Genomic DNA, 22,116 nt, shown 5'->3' on the forward strand with positions numbered 1-22,116 from the left:
AGTAAATAATATATTTATATTTGTTAAATTTATGCCAACCCATTTCCTTTTAACAAATATATTGTTATATTGAGCAATAGTATAATTATTGCATTACATATATGTAATTGTATATTCCTCATAAGACCATATATATTGTTTTACCTTAACCCCTTTTTTAGTTTGTCTAATAAGAGTATATAGTAATATATAATTTTCTCAAATAATATAATGCCGATTTGATTTATTTAATACATACATAAGCATATATATGCGTGTGATGTGAAAACGTATAATGCATATAATATGTGCTATATAATTTATATTTATATTTTTTTCATAGATTTGCACTTTGGGATTATAATTTAATCTACAGTGCCATTGCTAGATTGCTTACAATATATATATGCACGTACATGTTTATCTAATATTATGATTTTCAGAACTAATTTCAAAAAATTATATTTAATTTCATCATACAGTATTGCATATAAGTTTAATATATACTCATTTTTTAGACACTTTTTAAGATTTTATAAATATAGATAGCATATTTTAATAAAATATGGATTTTTGTGAATGAAAGGTTATATATCAATGTAATTATATATTTATTATGGAATTGGTTAAAAATTATTTTCATTATAATTAGCATGAAAAGCAATAATATATTCTCCCCCTATTAATGATGCTATAATTATAATTTCAATATGTAACTATATATACATATTATGCACTTATTTACTTACGTAACTGTATGAACATTATATAAATACATTTTATTATTGATAGTATCCAAGTCATAGCATATTTTTTTTCTTTCTATGTAATGATTATACTATTATATAAGCATATAGAATCGTTAATAGCTCGGCCTCAGACAAAAAAACAACTTGAGACGTCCCAGTATGTAGAGAAATATAAATAAATTATTAAGGGATGAAGATTATATGCGTAATTTTATCGCCTTTTTATATATATTAGTGAATGTATAGAGTTACCCCATTTTTAGTCCCTTCCTTTACTATTATTTTAGAAATAACAACGCTATTTTTTAGTTTTATGCCATTTAAAAAATCAATAAGCTATTTTTAGAATATCGGAATAAAAAGGGGCCTACATAAATATATAATATTAGGCATATAATATCTTTAAGCATAATTTTATGATGCAATGAGTTATTATTTTTCATTTTTATTAGTATTTCGTTTTATTATGGCCTTAAAATAAATTGAAATTTGTTATTTTATTAAATGCACTTAATGCTACGAATATAACTTAATTGTAAATTTTTTCTACTAAAAGCATATTATAATAAATAAATTGATATAATAGAAAAATTAATTATAATATCCGACATTCCGTTTTTTTTTGATATTTTAAAATTTCTTTGGATATTTTTTGCAATTTTCGATACAATTTTAAATATTTTTGTATAATATAAATAAATTTTTATTTGTGCACAAGGATGCTTTTGGAATGCAAAAATATTAAAATATATATGTTTTAAAAAAGATACCTTCAAAAATTACGATATATAAGAAAAATTATTTAATCGACAAATAAAATAACAGACCAAAAAAAATAAAAATACTAAAAAAAAAAAATGCATAATAATTTAAATTAATAACAAATAAAAATAACAAAAAATTTAATATTGATCAATTTTTCTGATACTATAATATAATTTTTTTTTTGCATTATATGAAAAAATACAATTAAAATTTAATTTTTAATATTCATTAAATTAAGTTTAAATTTTTATATTTAAAAAATGCCTATATTATTTTATAAAAAAAATAATATAAACATTTATCTATGCAAAATGATAAATATTTTCTAGCCTATGCATATTTTATAAATGCGTGGGCCTAAAATGCTTTATTATAAATTATAATATATTTAAAGGAACTAAACATTGAAAATATAGTTCCCCCCCCCCCCAATACTTATTTACCTATTATATGATATAATGAGCAGTGAATTACATGAATGACGATTTGCCATTAGTTATATTTTTCTTTAAAGATTACAAATATAATTATATTAGTCCTTCTTGTAATTTAAAAAAACTCAAATGTAATTTTGAATATAAAGCATTTACATAAAAAATACGTAACAATAATAATAATTAATAACATCGAATTCATAGAAGAGAACTATATTATATAATTAACTTTTTAACTATAATAATATACTAAAATAAAATTATACATATATGCACAAAAAAATGGAAACTTTCAAAAGAAGCTGTAATTTTGAAGGAATATATTTATTCCACCTATTTAATAAAGTCTTTTTATTTGGAACATTGTTGTTTATATTCACGGATACAATAAAATGGGTAAGTAGAAAATTTGATTAGTATTGATATATACAAGTTTTATGCTATATGAAATCGCTATTTATCTTCTTAATATTATGCATGATTGCTGTATGAATGTACATGCTTAGGCAATTTTTATTGCAATAAATGAATATTCGTATGTAACTTTGTATTATATGGACTTTAATAACTCATCGATTTATGCAACATATTTTTATTTATATTTAGAATTATAACAAACATGAAAATAGAGAATTTTCCGAAGTAATACGATATAGCAGAAACTTATCATATTCTACAGAAGGCATGGAATTGTACAATGAAGGATACTTTAATGGGGGCGGTATAAAATTAGAAAATAATATGATGTCTTCAGAATTTGGAATTAATATGTTCCCTGAATATTATGGTATGGAAGATATAGAATATGCCTACGGCATAAAAAATAAACAAATATTAAAAAATATTGATACAAACTATGGAGACATACAAAGAATAACAAATTTAGACTCTTTAAAAACAAATAATTTTAATGAAAATAATAATGTTGCTACAAGAACTCAAAATAATTCAAAGATATTATATGGTTTTAAAAAAGATAAAAAATCCCAAAACAAACCAGTGGTAGAAAATAAAAAGATTCTTTCTAATAATAAAATTGAATTGAATAATAAACAAATTAAGGAAGACATTAGTATGCATAAAGAAGTAGAATTTTCAAACAAAGATGATGATATTAACATTGAGGAATATATTAAATTACATCCCAATTCAGATGTACACAGAATCCTTAATCAATCGGCATTTAAAAAAAATGACGGAATAGCATTTGTACCTCAAATAAAGCAAGATTACAAAAATAAAAAAAGTATTTCCGTAGAAGCAATACCAAAAATCGTTGAAAGTAGAGAGAATCAAAAAGCAGAAGCTAATGATAAGCTAAAGAATATACCACGCAATGATCATGATTTAAATAAATTAATTCAAAATGAGAAAGTGGGGGTAAAGGTGATACGCAACGAAACAATAACCACCGATGTGGATCAAATAAAAAATCATTCTGACCGAATTGATCCTATAATAAAATCGCCAAACGAAAAAAATAAACCAACACCAGATGTAAAAATACTTGACCAAGAAGATTTAGAAAATAAAGCACAATTAGCGATACTCGAAAAACTAAAAGAGGAAGTGAAACCAGAAGATGAAGAAGAACTCAAGGTAATAATACAAGAAAACGAAAAAGAACTCAGAGAGAGCATAAAAATACAAGAATATGAACAAGAAAAAGAAAAAACGAAAAAGAAACCTTTTTACAAAACAATAACAAATAAAATTAAAAAAAAATTTGAGAAAATTTATATTCGAATAGGATTAGGAAAACTTATTGTAATCATACTTTTTTTCCATATTGTTATTATGGCATTTATAATATGTTACGTTGTAAATTTAATACGTCCAATAGAAAATAATAATGCAGCTCCGAATAGAGGATCGCGATTATAAGATATTTTTTTTTCATAATTGAAGGAGAATGGTATTTTTGATATAGTTATTAATACTATGTATAAATAATGTATATTATTATTTGTTTATAGCAATGTTTTGTATATTGTATATATATGTGTTTGCTAATCAAAAAATATAGTAATGCCATATTATATTTAAACATGATTGTATATTATTGCTGCTAATTTTCACATTTTTCACTAAATACTTATCTAATGTTTATAATTTAATTGTTTTCATGTTTTTATTATTAAAATTTGTTGATATTATATATTTATGTTTTCTATGCTAATATGATTAATTAATAATGAATTATGTAATATATGTATTATATATATTTTTTATTTATTGCATGACTGCTGATATTTTTTCGAAAGTATTTAATTTAATTGGTTTATCTTTGATTCAATTTACTTCTTTTAAGTATAACAATTATGTTTTAAATTATAATTCCATATATACATTCATTGCTTATTCTCTCATTATGTGCTAGTTATAATCACTTTTTAGATATTTATTAAATATGTAAAAAGAGGTTATAAGTTTTATTAATGATTTTTAAATAATGTTTTAATTAACACATACAATAACTATATAATTAATAAACAAAAAAAAATTAATTTTTTCAATATTTCGCGCTTTAGACATAGGAATTCTCGATATATATTTGAGAGAGTATTTTTCCACTAAAAATAATATCACCACTAATAATAATATTATATTATTTGATTTAGTGTTATGATTTTAAATATTTTTATGATAATCAAACAGTTTTAAGATTAAATTTTGTAATAGTAATAATAATAATAGTGTCATAAATGTAGTTTAAATTGTATTAAATAATCAATTGGTATTAGCAAATCATATTTAATTAACCCATGTTTTTTCATGTCTTTCAAATGCTTATATAATTGTAGTAATTATGTTGAAATTTTTAGCTTAAGTAACAGCATTTATTGATATGTCTGTGTTACAAAACTGTAAAACAATTATATGAAATGATTTTTACTTGCTTAGCCACATATATATTATATCTCATGATACAGCTGAACGTTTTTAATCAGCGTAACAGTTAGGTAGCTTAAGCATTAAGAGCACTCTTTATTCTCACTTTTAAATACATATTATAAGAAAAATATGTTATTTGTAGATACCATTCATATCTTAAATATTTCTATAATCCTCATAAAACAACGTAAATCAAAATAGATTACTATTGTTATATTTATTAAATTTTATTTAATATATTGTCTTTATTCAATTAATTGTAAGTTTGACATGAGCATTTTCAAAAAATGTAAACAAAATAAAAATTAATGTAAAAGTATGCAAATAAATAAGTAACAAATAAAAAATACATAATCAAAATTGACAAATGATTTATTTAATTAGTGTATTTTTTTTAAGATAATGAAGGAAATTTTTCATTCTTAGTATATTATTAAAATATATTATAATAGCATATTTTAATACACTTCAATGGCATGCATCCTATATTACATAGTATATGTTTTAAAATGTTATCCTTTTATATTCATGTAAAAGCATATTAATGATATGTATGTTTATTATTTTTACTATTAAGAATGTCCCTTAAGGCCATCTTTTCCTCTTCTGTCATTGTTTCGGGATATATATGTACAAATTCAATTATTAAATCTCCTTTATGATTTGGATTATCTAAATATGGCATTCCTTCATTTGGTATGACCATTTTTGAGTTAGGACTAACAACATTATCTACATTTATTATTATATCTTTATTATCCAATGATTTTACTGTAAAATCAAAACCCTTTAAAGCCTGCTCTAAGGTTATATATTGCTTATATACTAAATTGTTACCTCTTCGGGTGAGGGTATCATGTTTTTTCGTAGTAATCCTGAAAGTAATATTACCTGGTGGGGATGAAGGAGATACTTGATCACCCTCCCTATGAAACACAATCAAAGTGTTATCATCAAATCCGGGTTTAATATCAATTACAAGGGTTTTATCAACTTGAAAATGTGTTACTCCAACATATACATTTTTGACAATTGTATACTCTTTTTTGCATCCCTGATATAACTCTTCTAATGTTAACTCGAGCGTTATTTCACGTGAACCTGCCTTATTATGGTTTACTTCTAATATAAAAATTAAGGAAGAAAATATACACAAATATTAATATTATGCACATGCAATAGCGTTTATTTTTAGTGATATGCATAATATATTTTTATCATCGTATTATTGTATATAATTATATTAAATAAATGCATATAATATCCTTTTGGTTTTAATTTATGATATGTTTCATTTAACACATACTCACAATATTATAGTTTATACATTTTTTAATATTATATTTTTTATTTTGTATATAAATATATGCATATATATTCTTACTTCCAATTTCCGGAGAAGCATGTGATTTAGATTCGGCATGATGTAGGAAATTAGATAATCCTGCATATTTATCGTTAATCATAGATTTAAACGAAAAGTTTTTCAACGGATTTATAATTTTATTGAGATATTCGGTGTGATCAAAGGGTTTGGGGGCTTCCATAGTTCCTTTTATGCCTTCAACACCATATGTATCATAAATTTTCCTTTGTTTTTCATCGGATAATACGGAATATGCGCTTGAAATATTCTTAAACATTTCTTCAGCATATACCCTACTATCATCATCATCACGATGCTTATCTGGATGCCATTTTACGGCTAGCTTCTTATAAGCCTTGGTTATTTGATCAAGATCTGCACCTTTTGTAACGCCTAAAATATTATAATAATCCTGCAAATTGATAATATGCGAAAATATAAATGATTTATGTATATAACTCGTATTGTAAACTTATTAAAATTAAATATAGTAATTTTATTTATCATTTTTTTATAATTGTGTTTAAGCATTAGTTTTTTTATATAAGCTAATGTAAACTTAGTATTATAGATGTAATTATTATGATACCTCAGTATGTAATTTTTGCATGGTACGAGTTTTTCCCCTCATATGTTCTGTTAGCATCCTTTGAGGTCTAAGGTCTGATACACTTCCAAGCACATTCTCATATGTAGGTTTTTCATTGATAATCTAATAAAATAATGTAAATGTTAATGGCGTTATAAAATGGATTAACAGGATAATAATTATTTTTAGAGAATTACACAAATATATGGTTCAAAATTTTAATTTCTATTAAGATATTATTTTTTTTCTTACACTCTCAGTATATTTTTGTATATAAATTATATAAAAAAATAACAATAATTTAGCATATGGGATAAAGCCATTGTGGGGGTGATCTTTCTGATACTTATTATTTTCCATTTGTATATAGTTTTATATGGTTACACACTGGTGTATATAAGATAAATTTATTATTAGTTACAATTTTCCTTATTGTGTATTTTGTTTTTTGTAAATTATTTAAAATTTTTTCGTCTAAAATTAATGTAAATATAAATAAAATAAGTTCAATATAATATATATTTCACAAAGTCATGAAAGGTGTTCACATATTTCATTAAGCTAAAACACACAGTTAATATGTTATATTTATTACAAGTGTATTATAAATTAATACTAAGTAAATATAAATACAATTTTATATTTATTTTATAAGAATATTTTATATTAAAAATATATAATAAAATTAAAATTAGGAATTTACACAATTTATGTTATGGGTGTTCCAAAATATTTTTATAAATAATTTTTTAATTTGTTTATTTATAAGAATATATTTATTTTAAAAAAGTATATTTAAAATAATTGAAAAATACACATTAAAATAAATATTTATTCTAGATCTAAGATTCTTATTTCCAAGAGATAATAATACACTCTCATTCCTCGTGTGCACAATTTTTTACACTTTTTCGGATTATTTTTTAAAAGTTATTGTTTTAAAAAAATAAAAGAAATTATTTTAAAAAAAGGAAATTATTTAAAAATTTTTATTTTACATTTCAAATAATTTTTAATAAAATTATTTAGTGTGTATTTTCCTTAATTATTTATTTAATATGTATTAAATTATGTGCATTCATGGTTCATGGTTCCGTTTCAATTTCTAGCTCAATGTGTAAAGATCCAACATGCAACTTATTTTCCAGTCTAGGTCTCCATTTGGGCTCAAATTCATTTTATATTTTTTTTAAATTTAATACACTAGTTTCCAATTTTATTGAATATATACAAGTTATTAAATGAAAAAAATATACGTATCATACCCCGTAATTTTTTAACCTTTATATGAAGTCAAAGTATGTAATATAAAAAAGAGTATAATCATTAATATGAAAAGAGCCTTAAAATTTTTTTTTTTTGTAATTTATAATTTTCCCTTCTAGTGCTTTTATTTATCTTAAATATTAAATATTGTTAATGTATAATATCGATATTTTATATTTTATTGCTAAATTAGGGGGAAATATATTTAAGAACTCTTATTATACTGTGCGATAATTTCCCATTATATAAGAAGTGTTAATTGGAATTTAAGGTTAGATTGAGGTATATGTACCAAAATATACACACATTTGGCTTATTTGATAAATAACTGCATTTATTAAAAGTTATTATTTGATGGCATAGTTATTTGAATTTAATATGAGCCCTACCTCAAATTGTAAGATACCTTATATATGAAGGTACAAAATTGTAATAAAATGACTTTTAATACATTGTTTACATTATAATTTAAAATATATGGCATGCTTATTTTTAATATTAATTAAATAAACTGTATATCATTATAATAGAGAATCATAAAATATAGATCGAAAATTGGCATAACTTTATCTATAATGAAGTTTCATGCTTTAAGTATATATTAGCATGCATAAAAAAAATATGCATATATAATATATTTAAGTTATATTTACAATTACTCTTTGTTTTATGCATTACATTATTTTATATTTCTGGTAATTTTTCAATTCGTATTAATAGGTGTTTTGTATGTTTTTATTTACTTCCCATTAAAGTATAAAATTTGATTCGTCATAAGCATCTTATAAGCAAATTCTTGACAATATAATATTTAGGTTGACAAAATTTAAATTGTCTTTTTTTAATACATTTATATTAATGTTCTGTAAGCGGTTTCAAAGACAATATTTAAGGGAAAAAATATAAATAATAAAGATAAAATTAAATGATAAGTATATTAATTTGAGGGTGGTGATTGATATATTTTATGATATTTCTATATTGATAGACAATTAATTATTAACAAGCTTTAAGTTTTATAATAATAATAAAAGCACGAAAGACAAATTATGAACGGTAAAAAAAGTGATCGAATTAACATAAAGGGCGATCCATACAGAAAAAGTAATTGAATTATAGCATTAATTACTTGATTTAACCACAAATTAAATACATTTAATACATTTTAATAAACCAAAAAAGGAAGAGAAATGAAATATTAATATATGATTCGAAAAGAGACGATTATTTTAGGAATAGTAATAACGATTAATACATTTTAAGACATCGTTTATTTGGAGACAAGTAATTGTTGGGTTTATAGGAATAATTAAAATAATAGAATCATCAAAAATATAAATTATATATTTTTAGCACAAAAGTTGATAGCATTAAACGTATAGAAAGTCTGTCAGAAAAATGTTTTATTAATTATATACTCATATTTTATTTGGTCATAAAATAAAATACATGCAGATCTGTCATTGTATAAAAAGTTATGGCCAAATTATATACTAAACAATCATTTTTAAAACGAAAACAATGCTTTGTGATGGCAATTTCAATAGGCATTATGTATGAAAATAAATCGGTTATATTAATATATGTATCCAATATTAGCATTTTAAAAAGGTTTTCCTTGAAAAATATATACTTTATATTATAAATTCTTTTCAAGACTCATAATAAATGAATATTTTTTAATTCGCTCTTTTTTATTGCAGAAAACATCGGAAACACATCCATTATCATAAATCTACGAAAAAAAAAGCAAAAATATATAAATATTAAAAGAACATTTTCAATTTTGTGGGTGAACAACATATAAATATGTTGATTTATAAACTGATAATATATTTTTGATAAACGTTAAAAAATGAGAATAAAATTATTATGTTATTATAATTTGAAATTGCTTACAGAGTTAATATAAGTAACATCAACTTCATCTTCGTCGTCGTCTTTTTTAATTATAAACCCGGATAAGTTAGCCCCCAATTTCGTTAATGCTTCCTCAGGATCAATGCCAGTTTCGATTGCTCTTGTATTTTCTAATATTTCTTTCATATTAACTTCTTCATCGCTATCATTGAGATAATTTAGAGTTGTTGAAGGACAAAGAATTACAGTTAAGTCATTTGATAGCTACAAAATTAATGAATAAAAAATATATGTATTGTATAAATTAATGCATAATAATGTGGATAATACAATTTTTAGAGGAATAATGGAAATAAAATGTCCTTACTTTAACTCTTGCGGCTAAAGCATATCTTTTTTGGGGGGGTGATTGCGTATGAGACATGTTACTTTGTTCCATCATAATTAAATTTTGGCTGTATACACGAACAACTTTTCCTAAAAAAATTATTATTTTGAATACATAAATTAAATATTGTGAAATCACAAAATGAAAAATAAAATAATAGCATGGAGATTGATAATAATAAAGACGAAATGGCGAATAAAGAGTATAATAACATATTAATTTTATTATTTTTTATGTACTATGAATAAGGCTGCCATCAAATTTTTGGATGCCATTTGGGTCCCATAGCATGTTTATTATATCATTATACTAACGAAACCAAAAAATATATGTATGTATATAACAATAATTTTTTTAATGTAACTTAATTTTGTAACTTAAATATTGTTTTTTAATTGGTACATTATCGGTAAATGGAATTTTAACATTAAGTTTTCCAATATCTATATTTCCAATTTTCTTAGAATATATAATTGCGTCGTGTTTTTGTTGAATGTCAATAGCGTAGCCGTTTGTACTCGCAGCAAGCTTTTGTAAAAGTATTACAGCTTTGCTCGCATTTTTTTTTGCTTTTTCAATTTCTTCACGGTCTTCACATAATAGACTCGGGGGGTTCTCATGTCTTTTATTCGGACTATTAGTCACAGTGGGATTACTTTTAATGTATAAAAAAAGGACAAGAAATTAATTTTGAAATGATATCTTGATTACTTAATCATTATACAAGTGCATATTGCACAAATATGTATAGTTATATTAGATGTGTATATTATATATATATTTCTTACCCAGGATTCTTTGAAGAAGTCCTTATTTGCGTCTCTTTGTTTAAAGCAGCTATTTGTTGAGCGATTTTGAGTAAAGAAGATTCGCGCGGGGTAATATTATATTTAATAGGATCGGTTGAAGTAACATTATTTCCATTACCTTTGCCTGAAGTAACATTGTACTCAGTTATTACAGATATTGTAATACCATCATCAGTATTTTCGGCTGAAGTAATATTTCCTTTAAATTCGCTTGCAAGTGCTTTATTGCTGGCATATGCGAATAGGACTAAAAAAGCAAAAACAGTGTTCATGCACCCTTTATTCATTTTGGGTTTGATAAAAAAAAAATAGGGAACTAAAAAAATTGAAACTAAACAATTGAAAACAAACAAAATTGGAACTGTCAAAATTGAAACAAAAAAATTGAGGCATAAAAAATTGAAACAAAAAAATTGAAACAAAAAAATTGAAACAAAAAAATTGAGGCATAAAAAATTGAAACAAAAAAATTGAAGCAAAAGGCTTTCAAGAAAATTATAAAAACAAATATTTATTTAAAAATAAAAAATAAATGCTTAAAATATAATTTGGATAATCATTTAAATGGAAATTTGTGAAATTAATAAAAATTAATTTATCAAGTATTTAATTATTTATTTTGTACGATTTATTCGGAGTTTGGAATTTTGATCTCTTTTTTATTTAAATTACTCGTTGTAAGGCAAGAAAAGTAACTAGTATCTCACAAATAATGAGTGCCCTAAATATTATGAGTTAATTATCGGAATATGTATACACCAAAATTTTTTAATTATATTATATAATAATATTTTTATGTGTTACATTATGGGCATACAAATTTTGAATTTTCTCATTTCATAAATTAAAATTTAAAAAAATATAAAATCTTCATCATACATGGAATTGTATTAATACACACCTTTATTATAAACACATTGAAAAAAGATGTGTTACTGGATACCAAATTGATAATATAAATATAAACTAGGAATACGATATAAAAAATATATATTATTTGCATATAATTAAAGGCAAATTATTAATGAATGCATTATTATGTTAGAATACATGTATATTAATATATATACAAATACAATGGTGGCTAGTTATTTTCATTTATTTAGAATATAAAATATTTCTTTTGTATTTTTAAATGTTAAACAAATTAAATTTATGCTAAAATTTGCATTATTTACTATGTTGCAACTATTACAACTATAATAATAATATACTATTCATCACAACAAGCATGATAATTTTTATATGTGGCGAATTACGCTTTCTGTAATTTATTATTATTTTTAATCACAATATTATAATATTTTTATTTTATTTGATCAATCTTTTTATTTAATAAATTGTCTATTTGTATGTCACAGCTTTTAATTTTAAATTACAATTTTCCCCAAACGAATTCTAATAATATCTTATATATGAAGCTATATATTAAATAAATCCATTTTAAATATTTATCTATACTACAATATATTCGTGTCGATATGCATATTTAAGTTATGTATTAAATCAAAACTGATATAACAATTTTCCCAATTTAAACGTTTTTTATGCTCAATACATAGAAAATAGTATGGGCATAAACCTTTAGGACCTCATAAATAATAAAAATTTTGTGGTTATTAATATTAAAGATATGTCTAAATTTATGACATATTTAATATTTTATGTACTATGTATATTAATGTTGATACGAAATATCCCAACTTCGAGGCACATTGTGGGCATACTAAAGAATTTGTTAAAAATATACAGAACTTCTGATACAATCTTAATGATAATTCACATACCCAAGTTATGTCTATTTTATCAAACGTGTATACAATTTTAATAATGATTATGCTAAAAAAATGGTATATGTAAAATATTCCTGATCTTCCCTTGAAAAAAATAGACCTCAAAGTTGATTCTCAGGTTTTGGAGAATATAAAAATGAGATTTCCTCAACTGAAACTGTAACATCATTTTCTGTAATTCACCATCAATCTTAAATAAATTAATTTCGATTCCATTTATATGTTCTGCAATATCGGTTTTTTTAGGAATTATGTATAATATAAATAATAAGAAATTTTAAAATATAATATTTTAAACATATTTTCTTCATTACAGAATTTGTGAATATATAAAAAGAGATATACATTTTTAACAATTATATATTAGTATTCATCATATGAATTCCAGAAACGCGTTCAAAGACAAAATTTAATAGAAAAAAAAATAAAGAGAAAATAAAACATTCATATATGATTCTAAGGATAGTAATTAACATGTTTTGGGGTGTTTCTATATTGACAGATAACTTATTTTAAACAAAAAATTGAGTTTTATAAAAATATAAATAATAACATAATAGAAATTGTGACAAAAAAATACAAAACATCATTTTTAGCAAAAAAAAAAGTAACAATCATTAATTTAAAGGAAATTCCATGCATAAAAAGATTTCCATATATCATATCACTTATGTTTAATTTACGAATAAAATAAACACATGAAATGTATACTTATATTAAAAATCAGAAAAATTGTATACAAGACAGTCTTTCTTAAAAAACAAAATATATTTTATGATGATAATTTAAAATGGGTATCATGTGTGAAAATGGGTTTATTGTTTTATATGAATGTTACAAAATTAAATTGCTAAAGCGCTACTGTAGAAAACATATTTTATTAATTGCCAAAGTAAGATTGTAAGGATAGCATATTCTGCATTGCTTCTATATTTGCATTTTTACCAAATGATTTTAGGGAACGGGAAAGATTAAAATCCATCTACAAAAAAAAACACAAAATTAGATAAATATATAAAATGTCTCGTTTTTTTTGTGAATAAATGGATATATTATAAATATACGCATTTATTCAGAAACTATACACTTCTGATAAGTGGTAAACGAGTATAATTGGATAAAAAATCATAATAAAATAATTGATGAAACAAAATTATTATGATATTAAAATTTGTATATTGGTTACCGAGTTGACAAAGGTAACATCAACGTGATCATCTTTTTTTTTAATGAGGTATCCAGATAAGTGAACAAACATCTTTTTTAAATGTATATTTTTAACATCGTCAAGATCAATATCTGTGTCGAATGAGTTCATACTTTCTAAAATTTTGTTTTTAAAGATTTTTGTATTGAACGGGTTGTTATCATTTATATTTCCTGAAGACATGACAATTATAGTTGTATCGTCTGATATCTACAAAATTAATAAAAGTGTATTTGAATAAATTGCATACAATAATATGAGAAATATTATTATATCGAAACAGAAGAGGAAATGCTTCCTTACTTGAGCTTTTTTGACTAAAGCATAAAAATATCTTTCGGATGATAACGTCTCATTTTTGTAAAGCTTTAGTACCATGAACAAATTTCTATTGTATGAACGGACAATTTTTCCTAATAAAAAATTATAATTTTGCATCATATAAATTGAAATATTATGAAAATTAATAAATAAAAGACAATAAATAGAGAATATAACTACGATATTAATAAAGGAAATATATCGAATAAAGAGCGATAATCATGTATTAAACTGATTAATTAATTATTTTTTATATACCACTAATAAAACTCGGATCGAACTTTTTAGGGCCATTGGGATCCCACAGTATGTTTATTATATCATTATACTATTAGGGAAAAAAAAATATATATATATAATTATTATTTTATTATTTGAGCTTAATTTGACATTTTAAATATTGGTCTGTATTTCGTACCTTATTGGGATTAGAGATTTGGAATTGGCATCTTCCAATGGGGGAACGATGCCTATCTTTCCTAATATATATTTTTATGCCTTGGGGGGTCGTAGAATGATATTTGTAATTGTCGTTAGTTGTAGCATGGTATTGTAAAAGCTGTACAGCTTCGTCCATAACTTCTCTTGCTTTATTTGTTTCTGCTGGGTTTATGCATAATAGGTGCTTGCTTCTTTTATATATAGTATCCAATTTAAATATAACAGGAATAGATCTATTTTTAATTTTGAAAAAAAAAATCAATATATTTGTAAAATGGCATTTTGGGATTTAATCATATGCATGTGCATATTTCTTATAATAGTACATGTAATTCATATTTATATATTGCCATATTTTCTTACGCAATACGAGGTGAAGGAGTATTGGTTAAAACGATTCTGGGTAAAGTCATTTCGGGTACATCTGATTCGAACGAAACTGTTTCAAATGAAGCTGTTTCGGATGGAGTTATTTTGGATATAGTTGTTTTGGGTGTAGTTGTTTTGGATGTAGTTGTTTTGGATGTAGTTGTTTTGGATGTAGTTGTTTTGGGTGTAGTTGTTTTGGATGTAGCTGTTTTGGATGTAGTTGTTTTGGGTGTAATTGTTTTGGGTGTAATTGTTTTGGGTGTAATTGTTTTGGATGAAGCAGCATTGTCTGCTTCATGCTCAGTTGTAAGGACTTTATCGTTCACATATATGAGCAAAATTAAAACAAAAAAAATTTTTTTAACATATCCATTATTCATTCTTCAATTTTATAAATAAAGTACTAAAAATAGTTATACTTTTTTAAAAATCAAAACCTCGAATAAATTTATTATTTTAATTATAATGAAGCAAAATATTTTCGAAAAAATAAAAAAAATGCTTATTTAAAAAAATATAAAAATATTATTTAAGCAATAAATTTATATAATTATTTGATTCGCATGTTTTATCTTATTACCAAATTCAATATACTTTTTATTTAAATAATTACGTTACAACGCAACGTTAACCACATTGTTTCCTATAAATAATGAATATCAAAAAATATTATGGCTCTTAATTTCTCTAATATTATAATATATAAAATTAATTATTCGAATTAAATATATATATACACAAATTTTGCAATATATTACCGCTGCGGATATATAATTTTATATTTTTATAGCCATTAAACTAAAATTAAAACTAATATTTATAAAGCATTTCGCTTATAGCATTATATATAGATGCATATCTTATTTATATATACATAAAAAATTATAATATTTTGACAATAGAAAATCGATAATTTAAACAAAAATTTAAGAAAATAATATGAAAAGTATATATTTTTTTAGCACAATAGTTATTAACATATTATTTGAATATATTATAGATATAATGTCAATGGGTAAACAATTATGGCAGAAATGCATTATAATAACAGCTGTATATAAATAGTACCATTGTTATTTTTTTTCATTTATTTCGAGTATAAAATATTTGTTTTGGATTTTTAAATGGTAAACAAATTAAATTTATTCTAAATTTTGCATTATTTACTATGGTTGGAAGTATTACAGCTACAATAATAATATTACTATCCATCACAGCAATAGCATGATAATTTTTATATTGTAGAGAGTTACTTTTTCTGTGATTTATTCTTATTTTTAATCAAAATATTATAATCTATTCCTTTTCCGATAAAAATATGACTGTTGTAGTATTATAAATGTCTTTTGTAAATTAATATAATTATAAAATATATTTTTTATATAGCAAAATAAATTGTAATGTATACAAATTCAAATTAAAAAATATATAAAATTATGCAAACAAATATAAACTAACTATGTAGTACATATACACAAAATATATATATTTATTTTTAATTATAATTTTATTGTGTTGGGATGCTCAGGGTTGATGAGTTCGGGGTTATAGTTGTGTTTTCTGAATTTGCGTTTTTGGTGGGGTTCAAGGATATATTATTATTAGTTTTTTATATTTTAATACTAAATATGATTACCCATATATAAGAGCTCTTATATTATATTGCGGATGTATGGCCTACGAAATGTGATCATCAAAATGTGTAATATGCTTATTTTATTTAACCAATCTTTTTATTTAATAAAATGTCTTATTTGCATGTAACAACTTTTAATTTTAAATCACAATTCCCTCTAAACGAATTATAATAACATCTTATATATAAGGCTATATATTATAATAAATCCATTTTAAATATTTATCTATACTACAATATATTTGTGTCGATATGCATATTTAAGTTATTTATTAAATCAAAAGTGATATAACTATTTCCACAATTTAAGCGATTTTTATGCTCAATACTATAAAGTGATGCGAACATAAGCATTTCAGGATCTTATAAATAATAAAAATTTTATGATTATTAATATATATCTAAATTTTATGATATATTTAATATTTTATGTACTATGTATACTAATATTGATACGAAATAGCCCAACATTGTGGTGCATTATGATAATGCTAAAGAATTTGCTATAATACACAAAACTTTTGACGGTAATCTTAATGGTAATGATAATCCACATACCCAAGTAATGTCTACTTTATCAAATATGTAGACAATTTTAATAATGATTATGCTAAAAAAATGTTATATGTAAAAATATTCCTGGTTTTCCAATGAAAAAAACACACCTCAAAGTTGATTCTCAGGTTTTGGAGAATATAAAAATGAAATATTCTCAACTGGAACCGTAACACCTATTTCTTTAATTGCGTCATCAATCTTAAACAAATTAATTTCAATTCCATTTATATTTTCTGTAATATCGGTTTTTTTAGGAATTACGTATAATATAAATAATAAGAAATTTTAAGCATATTTTCTTCATTACAGAATTTGTGAATATATAAAAAGAGATATACATTTTTAACAATTATATATTAGTATTCATTATATGAATTCCAGAAGCACTTTCAAAGACAAAATTTAATAGAAAAAAAAATAAAGAGAAAATAGAGATTCATATATGATTCTAAGGATGGTAACTAACATCTTTTAGGATGTTTCTATATTGATAGATAACTTATTTTAAACAAAGAATTGAGTTTTATACAAATATGAACAATACATAATAGAAATTGTGACAAAAAATATACAAAACATCATTTTTAGAAAAAAAAAAGTAGAAATCATTAATTTAAAGGAAATTCCATGCATAAAAAAATTTCCATATATCATATCACTTATGTTTAATTTACGAATAAATAAACACATGAGATGTATACTTATATTAAAAATCAGAAAAATTGTATACAAGACAATCTTTCTTAAAAAACAAAATATATTTTATGATGATAATTTAAATGGACATTATGTGTGAAAATGATTTTACTGTTTTTATGTGAATATTGCAAAAGTAAAGTGGTAAAAGGATACTGTACAAAACATACTTTATTAACTATTAAAGTAATATTTTAAGTATATAATACTCTTCATTGCTTCTATATTTGCACTTTTAATAACCCATTTTAGGGGGATAAAAGCATTAAAATTTATCTATAAAAAAAAAGGCACAAAATTATATAAATATATAAAATGTCTCGTTTTTTTTGTGAATAAATAAATATATTATAAATATACGCATTTATTCAGAAACTATATACTTCTGATAAGTGGTAAATGAGTATAATTGTATAAAAAATCATAATAAAATAATTGATGAAACAAAATTATTATGATATTAAAATTTGTATATTGGTTACCGAGTTGACAAAGGTAACATCAACGTGATCATCTTTTTTTTTAATGAGGTATCCAGATAAGTTAACAAACGTCTTTTTATAGTATCCATCTCTAATATCATGGCTAAGTTTAACATCTGTTTTGAATGAGTTCATACTTTCCACAATTTTGTTTTTAAAGGTTTTTGTACTGGCAGGGTTGTGATCATTTATATTTCCTGAAGACATGACAATTATAGTTGTATCTTCTGATATCTACAAAATTAATAAAAGTGGATTTGAATAAATTGCATGCAATAATATAAGAAATATGATTATATCGAAACAGAAGAGAAAAGACTTCCTTACGTGAACTTTTTTAGCTAAAGCATAAAAATATCTTTCGGATGATAATATCTCATTTCTGTAAAGTTTTAGTACCATTAACAAATTTCTATTGTATGAACGGGCAACTTTTCCTAAAAAAAATTATAATTTTGCATCATATAAATTGAAATATTATGAAAATTAACAAATAAAGGGCAATATATGGAGAATATAGCCACAATAGTAATAAAGACAATATATTAAACTGATTAATTAATTATTTTTTATATACCATTAATAAAATTCGGATCGAATTTTCGAGCACCATTGGGATCCCATAGCATGTATATTATATCATCATACTATTGGAAAAAAAAATATATATACATAATTATTATTTTTTTATTTGAGCTTAATTTGATATTTTAAATATTGGTCTGTAATTCATACCCTATTGGGATTAGAAATTTGAACTTGGCATTTTTCAACGTAGGTATTCTTTCCATTCTTCCTATAATATACATCTACGCCGTCATTACTCGTGGAATGATATTTGTAGCCGGCTTTAGTTGTAGCGTAGTATTTTAAAAACTGTACAGCTTCGTCCATAACTTCTCTTGCTTTTTTTGCTTCTGCTCGATTTCTGCATAATAGATGCTTACTTTTTTTATATATTCTATATAATTTATATGAAGCGGGAGTGTATCTACTTTTAATTTAAAAAAAAGCAAAACAAATATGTTTATAAAATGGCATTTTGTGATTAATCATATGAATGTGTATATTTCTTATAATAGTGCATGCAATGCATATTTATATATTGCCACATTTTCTTACGCAATATGAGTTGATGAAGGATTAGTTAAAACGGGGTGGGGTAAAGCTATTTCAGATGAAGTTGTTTCAGATAGAGCTGCTTCAGATGAAGCTATTTCAGGTGAGACTATTCCAGATGAAGCTATTTCAGGTGAGGCTATTCCAGATGAAGTTGCTTCATGTAGAATTGTTTCAGATAGAGCAGTTTCAGATGGAACTGTTTCAGGTAAAGTTATTTCAGATGAAGCTGCTTCAGGTAGGGTTGTTTCAGATGGTGATGTTTTGGATAAAATGGCTTTAGATCGAGGCCTTTTAGATCGAGTCTTTTTGGGTCGCGGTGTTCTGAATAAATGCGTTTCGAGTGAAGATGTTTCAGATGGTATATTTTGGGACCGGGTTTTTTTGTATTTAGCCCTTTTGCGTCGAGGTGCTTTGGATATAGTTTCTTCTGATGAAGATGCTTCTATTGAATCTGTCTCGGATAGAGTTATTTTGACTCGAGCTTCTTTGGGTTGAGTCTGTTCGGGTAGCGCATCATTGTCTGCTACATATTCGGCTGTAAGGACTTTGTCATTCACATATACGAGCAAAATTAAAACAAAAAAAATTATTTTAACATATCCATTATTCATTCTTCGATTTTATAAATAAAGTACTAAAAATTGTTGTACTTTTTTAAAAATCAAAACCTCGAATAAATTTATTATTTTAATTATAATCGAAGAAAAATATTTTCGCAAAAATAAAAAAAATGCATATTTAAAAAAATATAAAAATATAAAAATATAAAAATATAAAAATTTTATTTATATAATAAATTTGTATAACTATTTAATTTATACGTTTTATTTGATTACTAAATTTATCATACTTTATTTAAATAATTTCGTTACAACGCAACGTTAACAACATTGTTTCCTATAAATAATGAATATCAAAAAATATTATGGTTCTTAACTTCTCTAACATTATAATATATAAAATTAATTATTCGAATTAATTATATATAATATACAAATTTTGTAATATATTACCACTGTGGATATATAATTTTATATTTTTATAGCCATTAAACTAAAATTAAAACTAAGATTTATAAAGCATTTCTCTTTATAGCATTATATATAGATATATATCTTATTATACATACATAAAAAAATTATAATATTTTGACAATAGAAAATCGATAATTTAAATACAAATTTAATAAAATAATATGAAAAACATATTTTTTTTAGAATAATAGTTGTTAACATATTATTTGAATATATTATAGATATAATGCCAATGAATAAACAATTCTGGAAAAAATGCATTATAATAACAGCTGTATAGAAATAGTACTATTGTTATTTCTTTTCATTTATTTCGAGTATAAAATATTTCTTTTCTATTTTTAAATTTTAAACAAATTAAATTTATGCTAAATTTGCACTATTTACTATGGTTGCAACTATTACAACTACAATAATAATATTACTATCCATACAGCAATAGCATGATAATTTTTATATGTGGCGAATTACGCTTTCTGTAATTTATTATTATTTTTAATCACAATATTATAATATTTTTATTTTATTTGATCAATCTTTTTATTTAATAAATTGTCTTATTGTATGTCACAGCTTTTAATTTTAAATCGCAATTTTCCACAAACGAATTATAATAGCATCTTATATATAAGGCTATATATTATAATAAATCCATTTTAAATGTTTATCTATAATACAATATAATCGTGTCGATATGCATATTTAAGTTATTTATTAAATCAAAAGTGATATAACTATTTCCACAATTTAAGCGTTTTTTGTGTTCAATGCTAGAAAATGGTACGGGATAAAATTTTTAGGGCCTCATAAATAATAAAAATTTGATGATTATTGATATTAAATATATGTCTAAATTTTATAATATATTTAATATTTTATGTACTATGTATATTAATGTTGATACGAAATATCCCAACTTCGAGGCACATTGTGGGCATACTAAAGAATTTGTTAAAAATATACAGAACTTCTGATACAATCTTAATGATAATTCACATACCCAAGTTATGTCTATTTTATCAAACGTGTATACAATTTTAATAATGATTATGCTAAAAAAATGTTATATGTAAAAATGTTCCTGGTTTCCCCTTGAAAAAAATACACCTCAAATTTCATTCTCAGGTTTTGAGAATATAAAAATGAGATTTCCTCAATTGAAACTATAGCATAATTTTCTGCAACTCACCATCAATCTTAAATAAATTAATTTCAATTCCATTTATATGTTCTGCAATGTCTGTTTTTTTAGGAATTATGTATAATATAAATAATAAGAAATTTTAAGCATATTTTCTTCATTACAGAATTTGTGAACATATAAAAAAGTTATACAATTTTAACAATTATATATTAG

General features: G+C 23.0%; 5 protein-coding genes across 5 annotated transcripts; 1 reads left to right on the forward strand and 4 right to left on the reverse strand.

Annotated features, from left to right (window-relative positions):
• Positions 1-2,209: 2,209 nt before the first annotated feature.
• Positions 2,210-3,811, forward strand: PCHAS_0213200 (Plasmodium exported protein, unknown function; the record flags this gene model as incomplete). The annotated part of the gene is made up of 2 exons (XM_016799190.1): positions 2,210-2,323; positions 2,534-3,811. 2 exons carry the CDS (start codon positions 2,210-2,212, stop codon positions 3,809-3,811), a joined length of 1,392 nt encoding a protein of 463 aa, XP_016653120.1.
• A 1,552-nt stretch (positions 3,812-5,363) lies between these two features.
• Positions 5,364-7,137, reverse strand: PCHAS_0213300 (heat shock protein, putative; the record flags this gene model as incomplete). The annotated part of the gene is made up of 4 exons (XM_016799194.1): positions 5,364-5,944; positions 6,207-6,600; positions 6,778-6,900; positions 7,030-7,137. 4 exons carry the CDS (start codon positions 7,135-7,137, stop codon positions 5,364-5,366), a joined length of 1,206 nt encoding a protein of 401 aa, XP_016653121.1.
• Positions 7,138-9,682: 2,545 nt separating this feature from the next.
• On the reverse strand, positions 9,683-11,387 carry PCHAS_0213400 (fam-a protein; the record flags this gene model as incomplete). Its single annotated transcript, XM_016799204.1, has 6 exons — positions 9,683-9,778; positions 9,943-10,167; positions 10,271-10,380; positions 10,531-10,600; positions 10,694-10,946; positions 11,080-11,387. 6 exons carry the CDS (start codon positions 11,385-11,387, stop codon positions 9,683-9,685), a joined length of 1,062 nt encoding a protein of 353 aa, XP_016653122.1.
• Positions 11,388-13,773: 2,386 nt separating this feature from the next.
• Positions 13,774-15,611, reverse strand: PCHAS_0213500 (fam-a protein; the record flags this gene model as incomplete). Its single annotated transcript, XM_016799208.1, has 6 exons — positions 13,774-13,875; positions 14,080-14,310; positions 14,404-14,513; positions 14,680-14,749; positions 14,840-15,095; positions 15,226-15,611. 6 exons carry the CDS (start codon positions 15,609-15,611, stop codon positions 13,774-13,776), a joined length of 1,155 nt encoding a protein of 384 aa, XP_016653123.1.
• A 2,684-nt stretch (positions 15,612-18,295) lies between these two features.
• PCHAS_0213600 (fam-a protein) lies at positions 18,296-20,336 on the reverse strand (the record flags this gene model as incomplete). Its single annotated transcript, XM_016799213.1, has 6 exons — positions 18,296-18,397; positions 18,604-18,837; positions 18,931-19,040; positions 19,181-19,250; positions 19,339-19,597; positions 19,726-20,336. The coding sequence occupies 6 exons, from the start codon at positions 20,334-20,336 to the stop codon at positions 18,296-18,298; spliced, it is 1,386 nt and encodes a 461-aa protein (XP_016653124.1).
• Positions 20,337-22,116: the final 1,780 nt, after the last annotated feature.

Source organism: Plasmodium chabaudi, assembly GCF_900002335.3.
Source record: "Plasmodium chabaudi chabaudi strain AS genome assembly, chromosome: 2".
Taxonomy (NCBI): Eukaryota; Apicomplexa; class Aconoidasida; order Haemosporida; family Plasmodiidae; genus Plasmodium; species Plasmodium chabaudi.